Source organism: Quercus suber, unplaced genomic scaffold (assembly GCF_002906115.3).
Source record: "Quercus suber isolate HL8 unplaced genomic scaffold, Cork oak 2.0 scaffold_548, whole genome shotgun sequence".
Lineage (NCBI taxonomy): Eukaryota > Viridiplantae > Streptophyta > Magnoliopsida > Fagales > Fagaceae > Quercus > Quercus suber.
Window position 1 is genome coordinate 378650 of NW_027069996.1, and position 11253 is coordinate 389902.

The following is an 11253-nucleotide window of genomic DNA, read 5'->3' on the forward strand; positions in this document are numbered from 1 at the left end:
CTTGTGTTGCAGCGAGAAAGAGAGAAAGAAGAAGAGCTTGTGATGAGGACAAGAGAGGTGAAGAAAGGCGAGCCTATTAAAAAAAAAAAAAAAAAAAAAAAAAAGGAAATGAGAGAGTGCTTGAGGGATTTCCAAATTTTAAGGTTTGTGAGAGGATTTGAAATCAACAGATTTAGACTCCTAAAATTCAGGATGGATTTGGGCCGAATCCAAAATTTTCTTATTTTAAGTTACCCAAACAAAGAATTTGGATTTGGGCTCCTCAAATCCAAATCCTAGCCCAAATCTATGGCATCCAAACAGAGCAATAACGTGTAATTAGAATGAGATTTTGAAGATAATGTTATTGGATTGATGTGACATAATTTTGACCTATAATTAAAGAAAAGGATTTTAACAGCTCTACATAGTAAAATTTGGTAGGAATTTTGGAGGATTTTAATCCATATATTAGATCTTATTACCCCTCTCTCTCTCTCTCTCTCTCTCTCTCTCTCATGTGCATCGCATGATCCCTCCTCCTCCCTTCAAAGAAGGAGCATGTGAATAAGATGCTGAAAAAAAAAAGATGCTGGTTGAGCACCTAGTTTTCAAGCTGATTAAGATGCTGAAAAAATAATTTTTAGGATGTTTTTGTTTAAAGCCATTACTTATCTGGATCATAAAAAATGTGATTTTAGTTCATAGTCTGGCCTAAGGTTGACCTTGTAGGTACCCTCCTTTTTTTGCCATGTGCAAGTCTGTGTCTGCTTTGGCTAACATAAGTAACCCCATGTTTGGATGAATCAATACATTCCGATCACATTCTCTCCTCTCCTCTCCTCATTACCCTCTACTCCACTCCAAACATACCTTAGGAAATTTTGGTCTTGATTGACCTCTTTTATGGATCAATTGTAAATTAATATTGAATTCCTTTCATACTGTCGGACCATCTCAATAAGACGAATTAATTATTTTTTAATTGAGCTTAAAATATTTAATGCCTTTTAAATTGATGTGTATACAACTTAAATTGCATCCGTACCATATGCCATTGTTTGTCTAATAGATATGGTAGACAAAAGCTTCCAAAATTTGTTGATAATGTGTCAGTGTTGCACGCACAGCAGATTGTGCATGCAGGTTAACTAAAAACCGCACGGTTGAACATCATGTATTTATAATTTATACATCGTTTCATTTTTTTAGAAATATATGAAAAAATTTCCAGAAAAGAAAAAGGAAACTCTAAAACAGTGCTCAATTGAAGATCTAACTGGTCTTCTATGAACTAGCTTAATAAGCTCTCCTTGAAGAAAGAAAGAAGAAAAGGGAGGAAGGAAAAAAAACAAAGGATGAACACAGTTTAAGAAAGCAATGATTTCATGATATTTTAAGGTAAAAATATCTGTAAGTAATTAAATCAACAGTAATTTATCCATCAGTCAGCAAAGCAATTCAAGCAGACAACAAAATTATGCTAGGTAAGTCGTAGATGAACTTTCTTATGTAAGTGTATAGAGCTTAATATAATAGGTTAAACTATAATTTGTTATCAAAGCAAGTAGTGATATGTATATACTATATGTAAGAGAGATTCGCGTGATATTGATTTGTTCACGAGGATCCATACATCCAAGTTTCTTTTCAAAATCAAAATCGAAAAGTTCTTCATGCTTGAGAAGTGACTGTTCCATTTTTCTCTAGTTCCCGCTGTCTGGCTCGATCCATCTTCCGTTTACGCCATTCCTCCAGAGCTAAGGAACATTGCAAATTTTAGTAAATCAATCCATCACATTAACAATGTTGTAACACCCCAACAGTAGTAGCAGCAACAACAATAAAGCCTTGGTCCCAAATTTTTTAGGATCAGTTATGGATCCTCAATAAATTAGTAGAGGATTGGCTATATGTATTTTTTTCCTTTGCAACACCCAAAGAAGAAAAATATAGGAAAACCATAATGGGAAAGAGTAAAACACATTTCTGGTGAGAAGAACTTTGATTGACATATGTTTATTAGATTTCTGGATCTTGGCATATTAGGGAGAAAGCTTTTAGATCCCAAAGTAAACAAAGCTTAATACTAATGGAGTTTGATGTGCAAAGAAACAATATGGTGCAGACCTCTATACTTGGACTAGTAAACACATTTTTCTCTTTCAGTATTATTTATCGGAAATAAGTTACGGGCTTCATGAATGAAGCATTTTGGACAACATTATGCTGGATACTAGGCAACATCTATTTTTAAAGGTGATGAATGTCTGAATTTCAAGAAGACGCTGATGACCACAAGAAGGCATTTTTTCAATATCACAAGTGTAGATTATAAGACAGAGAAATGGCAAGGATTTAACTCTTCGTAGGAAATGGCATCCTGTTTGACAACTACCAAACTGGGGGCTGTGTAATGACACATCCAAAGGCAAATATCAAATTTGGTGGATGCTAATAGAATTAACTGTTTTAGAATTCTCATAAATGACTTTCTTTGTTAGATGTGTGTACAAGTAATGTAACTACATTAATTTTGACACTTGTTAAAATCAGACCTGGCAATGCAACTTTTCTGACAGATGAGACAACTAAAGTGTGGAAAATACATTTAAAAAAAAAAAAAAGCCTCATAGTTTTATACTTGGGACACATTAAACCTCAAACTTTTAAAGGGGACACTTTAAACCCCATACTCTCACATATATACAAAAAAAAAAAAAAATCAATTCCCACCCTCACACCGTTAGTCCTTGTAAGAGGAATCACTTCTCTCTCTCTCTCTCTCTCTCTCTCTCTCTCTCTCTCTGTGTATATATATATATATATATTCTGATATGCTGTTGGGGTAGGGTTTTGTTTTGGTTCTAACATGTGGACTAACGATGTGGGGAGGAATTGTTTGCAGTATTTTCAGGTACATTTATGAAAGTCTAGTGCTTAAAGTGTCTCATTTAAAAGAGTGGGGTTTAATGTATCCCAAATATGAAACTATGGGATTTTTTTTATATACTTTCCCCTAAAATATTCTACTTCCTAGATATGCCTGCTCGCAGATATAAAACTGATGCAAAAAGTCTAAACTCAGAAGTCCAGATACAAGAATTTGATGATATAGTGAAGAACACCCTTATGCCAAATTCAACCATAAGCTATCATTGCAAGACTAGAAAAAACCACAATTTAACATCAGCTCACTACAGAGAGAAGTTAGATGACTACAAACAATAAAATAGGCCTAATGAAGCAACGTGACAAACTTTTCTTTTCAGTTAAGGATAAACAATTAGAATAGACGTTACTAACATTATGCGGAATCCATAACACAAGACGAGCTTCTATTTGAATCATACTGGAAACTCTACAATCATTCTAATTGACAATTGAAAGGTAGAGAGACAGGGGGATTCTACAGCAAAAAAGAAAAGAGTCACCTTTTAAGCTGGCAGCATCATTAGCAGAACGAAAATCCTTTAACCTTTTAGAAAGATCAACTGCAGCAGTTTGCTTTGAATCTTTCTGTTGGACTGTCTCTGGTTGTGCATATACTTCTTGCTCAATTTCCCTCACCTATAAATGGGAAAAGATTCAACCCCAATGCAAATGAACCAGTTATCCATTTGATAATGGAAAGAGAAAAGGGAAAGCTATGAAAAGAAAATATAAGTTTTAATTCAATCTTCAGAATGCAAGAGTCTGGCCCCTCCAATATAAGTCTTTTCTTTGCCTTTGTTTAACTTATAGGACAAAGTCATAAAAATGAATTTGTTCAAATTAGAGGCCATGCTTACTCTCTTCATCAGTTCCAAAGGTTGCATTGCTAGACGGATTTCCTCAGATTCCTTGATATACCTGATTTGAGCTGCAATTTGAAAGTCAATCCAATATACCTTAGTCTATCAGTAAACGCAATGCTCAGCAACTGATCTATATACAAACTGAAAAAAGACCCCAAATAAAATAATAAAATAAATCAGAATCAAGTTAAGGAAGCAGTCCATGAGTGAGCAACAAACTTCTAGACCCGTGTCATGTGATGCCTTCATGCTTGGCCTAGTCTCATGTAATTTAATGTCTTCATGTTTGGCCAAGAACCAGAAGCTGAATTTCAATTATATCTATAGGCTATACAAATATAAATTGGGTAGAAATGCCATTTTAGTCCCTAAAGGGCCTAAACTGTGTTTTAGATTTTAGTTTCATCCTTGGATTATTAATTCAGGTGTTTGGTACGCTGGAAAATGGAATCCAGAGAAATATTTAGTGTGGTCAATGAAAAAAAAGCCAAAAGAAGCAGAAAACGTTTTCTACTTTTGAGAAGTGGAAACATTTTCTACCATTCCAATGTACCCTAATCCCCACCATTCCTTTGCACTGTCAACACCACTGCCACCATTACCATTGGCACCACTACCACAATATTGCTACCACTGCCACCACTACCACACCATCTTTGATGTTGCCATTACCAACACCTCCACCGCTATCACCATCAGCCTCCATTACCACTTTTGCTACCGCCACCATCACCACATCACCTTTGCTGCTGCCAACTTTGCCACTACTGTCACTACCGCTTTCATGTCGCCACCGCAACCATAGTGTTTAAATAAAATATTATTGATTTTCCGTATGAGCCAAATGATGGAACAATATTCTGTTACACCAGCATAGTTATAACACCTACTTTTGTAAGTTTGTAACTTGCAATCACTGCCTGCAACTTGTAATCACAGCCTGCACATGTGCCCCCATCATCAACCAACAACGTTAATGTTCTCAAATGCCTGCCTGCACTGCCGTTGCACAGTCTGCACTGCATTACACAGCCTACATCTGTATTACACATCCTACACTTGCAATTTGCAAGACTAGCAAGCAGCAGCTGGTCATAGCTTCATTGTTGGAACAGCTAGGGCTCCTCACATAATCAGCACCTCCCTTGAGCAGCAGCAGAGCACCTCCATTGAGGTGCAGCACACATACTGCAGCAGCAGAATACACAGCACACATGATGCAGCAGGATACCAGCGCAGGTTCCTAATACAGTATATAGAGACATGTGCATGCACATGTAGAACCACAATGTTTTATATTTATTTTACTATTTTTTAAATTACCAAATTAACTTATTCTCACATATTCTGATTTTTTTACTAGAATATGGCCAAACATGCCACATAAGTATTATATCGATGTGTATGGAAAAACTATGCCATATCAGCAATAGTTGTTTATGGTGGAACTATGAGACAATTAAAGAGGAAAGTGAAATTGACACATAATTTAAGGACTGAAAATCATTTTGACCTATGCTTTTTTTTGGCAATTAATGCTCAGTAACCATGCTATACCAATTCAAAGAGTTTGATAAAGCAATTTATGAGAACCTAATTACGGAAATGAAAGAGAAAAGAAGATCGTCCCATCTTGTGAGATCTCTCTTTGATTCTCATCCTATACTCCGCAATTCATCCTTATAGACTAGAAAAAAAGGAAGTGAGGTGCTTGAAAGTCAATCTTAGGATACATGAAACTAGCAATTAAATTGATATAATGAGACCTGCTCATTATCAGATTTCCTTAATTAATGAAAACTTTTCTTTCAATGAGTCCTAGCTTCCCCTGGGTCAACAAGTCTTGAACCTTGAACTAGGATTAAGTAGAATCTGAATTTGCTACTCTCACTCAAGCTAGCCGCATATATCATATGATACCATCCTATGACTAACAACCATAGAGAGATAAGATTTTAATCTGTGTCATACCACATGCTTAGACATATGAACCCTTCACAGCAAATGTTTCCAGCTGCTGCCAATCTTGGCAAATTTATGGTTCAGCATATGGCAGCCTAATAATAGTGAAAAGCTTTAACTGAAATTCAGTTTCAGATTCTGAGAAGTGGCAAATTTCATCCCCATTGAGGCTTTATATAAAGAATGATATGAGTTTCAGAACTTAGAAATGGTGAAGTTATTTTTAAATGGGTCAAAATGTTGCATACGACCTGGCATCAGCATATTGAGCTAACCAGCCCAAAACTTACCCACAAGATGTTAAGAAGTGGATTCTAACTTCTAACCACTGGATTTACAAGAAATCATCTTTTAGAAGTTTTTCCTGGTCACTAAATCTAATTTTAGCATAAATTATGATTTTTAATAAGGTCTGCAGAACCAATGTTATTGTGTGCTACCACGTGAATTTTGGAGACATGTAAATGATCCTAAGAGACTAGAGAATCTTGAAGACAATAGACATAGAATGGTTTTAAGAATTTATGCTAAGTGATCTTGAGTATGACCATGTCATAAATAAAATAGTCATTAAGCTAAAAAGAAGTCAAATTTTATTTTCAGAAAATTAAGCCATTACATTTCATCTGTCAGGCAAAAGTAAAACTGTAGAGAAGCAACAAATCCTTGTTTTACCCAAAAAAGAAAAAGTACATAGAAACAATCAACTAAAAGAACAACACAAAGAGCTAATCCCCTTAAGGGAAACAAGATGCCATTGTGAAGCCTTTTTTAATCACTTTGATACTATGTGTTAGAAACATAATTAGGAAGCCACAAATGACAGCTACAGGACTATTAAATCTGTTATTTTATTTGAAAAATTGTACACAAATTTTCACTTCAATTTTAATCTGTCTCTCCTCATGCATTAATCTTAGAAAAACACAAAAGGTAAGGTAGGGTCATGGGTTCAAAACGACTGGTTGCATGTGTAAACTTATCACTTAGAAAAAGAAGATATATATATATATATATATCAGTTGACTGGCAGAATTAGATCAATAAATATACGGCTCTGAAATAACAGTTACAAAGTTTCACATACATACATACACAAATAATATAGCATTATAGAGTTGAAAAGGCTCTTTCTATCCTAATTGAAAACAAGAGTCCTAATAGAAGATGAATGTAATGCGTTTGACATCCTCTTTTTTACAATAAGCTCTTTAGTAAAGTAGCGAGGACTGTAAAAGTGATTCCTCTCAAACTCAGAGCCCTATTCTTACAGGCTTACAGCTACCAACATCAGTCAACCTTCCCAAAATAGCTTCAATTCAAGAACTTATATTCACTTTTAGTCAGCCACAGCCAATTTTTTTAAAAAATAATTTTTATAGAAAAAACCCAATTAAATTTCGGATTAAATTCTTTAGAGAGAGAAAAAAAAAAAAAAAAAAGAAAAGAAAAGAAAACCCAACCCAAACAGATGGACCACCGAGTGGATGAACTACAAGATCAAAATACCAACAATTCAATTCTGTTCGATTCTAAAACAACCCATTACTCTTCCATAATCTAGTAACCCAGAACACCAAAAAAAAAAAAAATCATAAATTTTTTAACATAACTTGCAAAAAAATTCGAGACCCACAAGCAATCTCAGTTTATTGAGAAAGAAATTTCTAGAAGAATAAAATCAAATTGAGTAAAGAGGAAAACCTGAATTATATTGAGAAGCAGAGATCTTGCTTCTGGAAAAGGAAGAAGAGAGAAAACCCTGAAGCAAGAGAAGAGCAGCAAGAACGTTCAAGAAACATACAACTATGGTTGCATTCCTGAAGGAGAACTTCAACCTCCATGACTGAGCTACCTCCATCTTCTTCTATTCCTAAACGGACTTCTAAATTCAGTAATTCTACGACTAGTAATAGTGCAATAGGTACTATATATATGTCTTGTTTTACTTTAGTTCTCTCTGGGTCCCACTCGACACAGACAAAATAGCGATCTTTATAAATACAGTTTCGTTAACGTATGACCTGAGGCATACTTTAATCGTTTTTTCTGAAAAAAATTTACGATGATTTGAAAAAAAAAAATGGTCAAAACATCTTATTATTTTTTTGATTTTTAAATAAAAAATTTTCTAAAAGGGTTAAAGAAGAAAGTTCAAAAAAATATACTACTTTTATTCCTAAACGGACTACTATAGTATAGTGTATAGTCTTAAGTTTTCTCTAGCTCCCACTTAGTGGAGCTATATTTTTAGTTATTTGATATCACAAAAAATTATTTTATCTATTTATTTTATAAAACATCCAACAGCAGTGGATTTGTTTTAGTTTTCAACATAATAAAATAATATAAATTACAATAAAATAATATATTTACTATAATAAAATAATACATCTCATTACCAAAAAACACTACAAACCAATCAATGGCACAATCCACAATCACTGTCAACCAAGAACAACCACCCACAACCCAGGGGCGAAGCAAGGGGGGTCGAGAGGGGGCAGCTACCCCCCCCCCCCCCCCCCCCCCCCGGCGGCGGGTGACTCCTCCCAAAAAAATCCTTCATATATTTATAAAGTTGAGTTGTACTCCTAAAGTTAGAATATAAAAGAAACATCTTCTCAAACCTTACCCCTGGCATGAAATGATGAAATGAAAAATAAATAAAATAGATACTTCTATTTGAGAAAGTTTAGAGATACAATAAAATTTTACAATATTTTCACAATAATCTTATTTTTAGTTGCAATAGATCCCAAAATAAATATATTTTATTTTATTTTGACCAATAATGTACTGACACCTCAATTTATTGTAAAAATATTATGAAATTTTGTGGTGTTACTCAAACAACTCATCCTACTTTAAACAATGAGCCTACATGAAATAAATGCCACCAAACTTGTTTACACTTTTGACCAATATTCAATTTTTTTTGGTTACTTATCCAAATTTCTTTCCTTTCATTTCAGGTTAAGCAAGTGGAATTCAAACTTTACACAAATTAATAATAAAATATCTTGTATGACACTAAAGTTGTAAAACGTCCATTATTTATTTCTCCTTCATTTCTTGCATTTTCATAGTTCAAAATTTGAGTTTTATCATAAATCCAAATTTTAAATAATTAGAAGGATACAAAAAGAAAATTTTAAAATTTATTTTCTCAATTTATTTTGAGGAATCCAATTAATTGTCTAAACTTTATGTATATATAGATTAATCTATTATTTTGATGATTGATCATCGGAATCTTTCACAATTGTTTGTTTATTTTATAGTTGTTTAAATTTTAATAGATTTTGTATGACAATTATTTTTGTTTATAATTTTATTATTAATATCGATTAATAATTTTAGATTCTTTATTATTATTTTTTTAACCTAGCCCCCCCTAGACTAAAATCCTGGCTCCGCCACTGCCACAACCACTTCCAAAAACCACCACACAAATGTATGATTTTTACAGTTCCTTGTACTTTTTCGTGTGAGACTAGAGTAGCTTCAAAAACTTACCAGCGTTGAAGTTCACCAATGGGTCTGTCTCCGTGTGTGTGGTTATTACACTTTGCACCTTGCTTAATGCTACTCTTCTACAAATCGGCACTTTTTAATTATCACACCGAAGCAATAGCCGTATCAGCCTGGGAAAACAGGATTTCATGGCTTTGAAATAGAAGGGAACAAGTAATGAAGGCTTAAATTTTTTCTGTAAAAAAGCTCTAAAACATACTCTAGGTGTGAGTCGTGTGATTGCTTAATTGCTTAATTCTACTTTTCTACAACTGCTGTGACTGCTTGCGATAACACCCTGGCTGCTTTCATGCCCTTTTTGCTAGATGGGTCTCGGCGAGGAGGGAGAGAGAAAAAAAAAATGAGAAGGAAAAAGGAAGAAAGAAGAGAAGCCAGAGAGCGAGAGCGAGAGAGAAAAAGAAAGAAAAGATAAAATATTTTTTTAATGAGAGGAGAGAGAGTGTGTAATAAAATATATATATTTTTTTAGCTATGACATCATTGCTGTAGCATACATTTTAAGTATTAATGGTGTTAAAAATAGCAATTTATTTAGCACCATTATTGCTAGTGCTCTAAGTAGCGTCAGTATGCTACATTAATATTCCTGTGTCTGTCAAGTGCCATGGCGGTGTGGTCAAAATTTTCTTTAGTTTCACGCGAAGAAGCTCGAGAGTCATCATTAGAACAAGGACCAGATTTCATGAACAATCTCAGTGATGCTGTGTTGTTCGAGATCCTTCATCGATTCCCTTTTCGATTTGCTGTCCAATGCAAATCCATCTCAAAATGCTGGTTATCTATTATTTCACAAACTTACTTGTTTTCTCCTTAATTCACCGCCACCACCAATTCGGGATTGGCAACTCATTTGTACTTGTGCAACCGTTGTATCCAACGCCAGTTCTTCCACTCCCATTGAATACAAGTTCGAAGGAATAAGATGCTCACACTCAGGCTGAGGGTGAACACTATATGGAAGTCAAAGGGGAATGGTCTAGTTCAGTCACTGCGCAGATAGTCGTATGGCTACAAAGTTATTTATTTATGAAGTAGGATTTTTTGTGCGTTTTAATTGTTTGTGCTTTCTATTTGAGATTTGGATATGTCTTTTGGCTACTGTAGGGAGTAAGGGCCAGAGTTTCTATGATGAAAATTTACATACACATACACTTAGATTAAATTAGAGTAGAATTTATATTTTGTATAAAAAAAAAATATATATATATATATAAATTCATTTTTCTTTAATTTTGATGCATTATTTTAATATATATATTTATTAAATAATTAGAAATATATACATTAATATGTTGCTAGTCATATAACCCGAACACCTCCTCCCTTGAACCCCCAGCCCGAATCTTTTCTACCTTGAACCTCCAAGTATTTTGTGTATTTTAGAGTTGAGCTTCAACACTACAAGGCTCTTGAGCTAATAGACTGCTAATTAAGTTATAAGGCTTTTAATAATTTTAATTTGTTAAAGCAAGGAAAATGCGTCCAACTTTTTGGTCAAATCATGTGTTACAGATTTTTTTTTCCCCATTTGCTTGATATAAGGTTCAAATCTCAATGGTTTCAAGGTAGTTTTATAGCACCTCAAAAGCCGAACTTTCAATTATCAAGAATAAAAATAATAAAATAATAATAATAGGAAAAGAAAAACCGAACTTTCAATGATTTTTACTATAGAAAAAAGGGTAAATAATTTCGCGACATTGATTTCTAGCCGCTGGTTTAATTTTTTAAAAGACTCTATATTATAATTTTACATTTTTTTATAAGGGCATAGTAGTAATATATTCTCTATCTTTTTATTTTTTATTTATTTTATTTATTACTATTATTATTAAATTGAGTAGAAAAAAAAATATCCCACCTATCACCTCAGTTGATAAACAAAATATACATAAACTAGTATTCCAACTTAGTTATAAACAAAATATATCCAACTGAGTTGATAAATAAGATATATATGAACTAGTATCTCAACTCA

General features: G+C 33.6%; 1 protein-coding gene across 1 annotated transcript; it reads right to left on the reverse strand.

Moving 5' to 3' along the window:
- Positions 1-1457: 1457 nt before the first annotated feature.
- LOC111996533 (uncharacterized) lies at positions 1458-7663 on the reverse strand. Its single transcript, XM_024028518.2, has 4 exons — positions 7443-7663; positions 3771-3841; positions 3414-3549; positions 1458-1739 (listed from the first exon to the last, which is right to left on the reverse strand). The coding sequence occupies exons 1-4, from the start codon at positions 7597-7599 to the stop codon at positions 1654-1656; spliced, it is 450 nt and encodes a 149-aa protein (XP_023884286.1). The 5' UTR covers positions 7600-7663; the 3' UTR covers positions 1458-1653.
- Positions 7664-11253: the final 3590 nt, after the last annotated feature.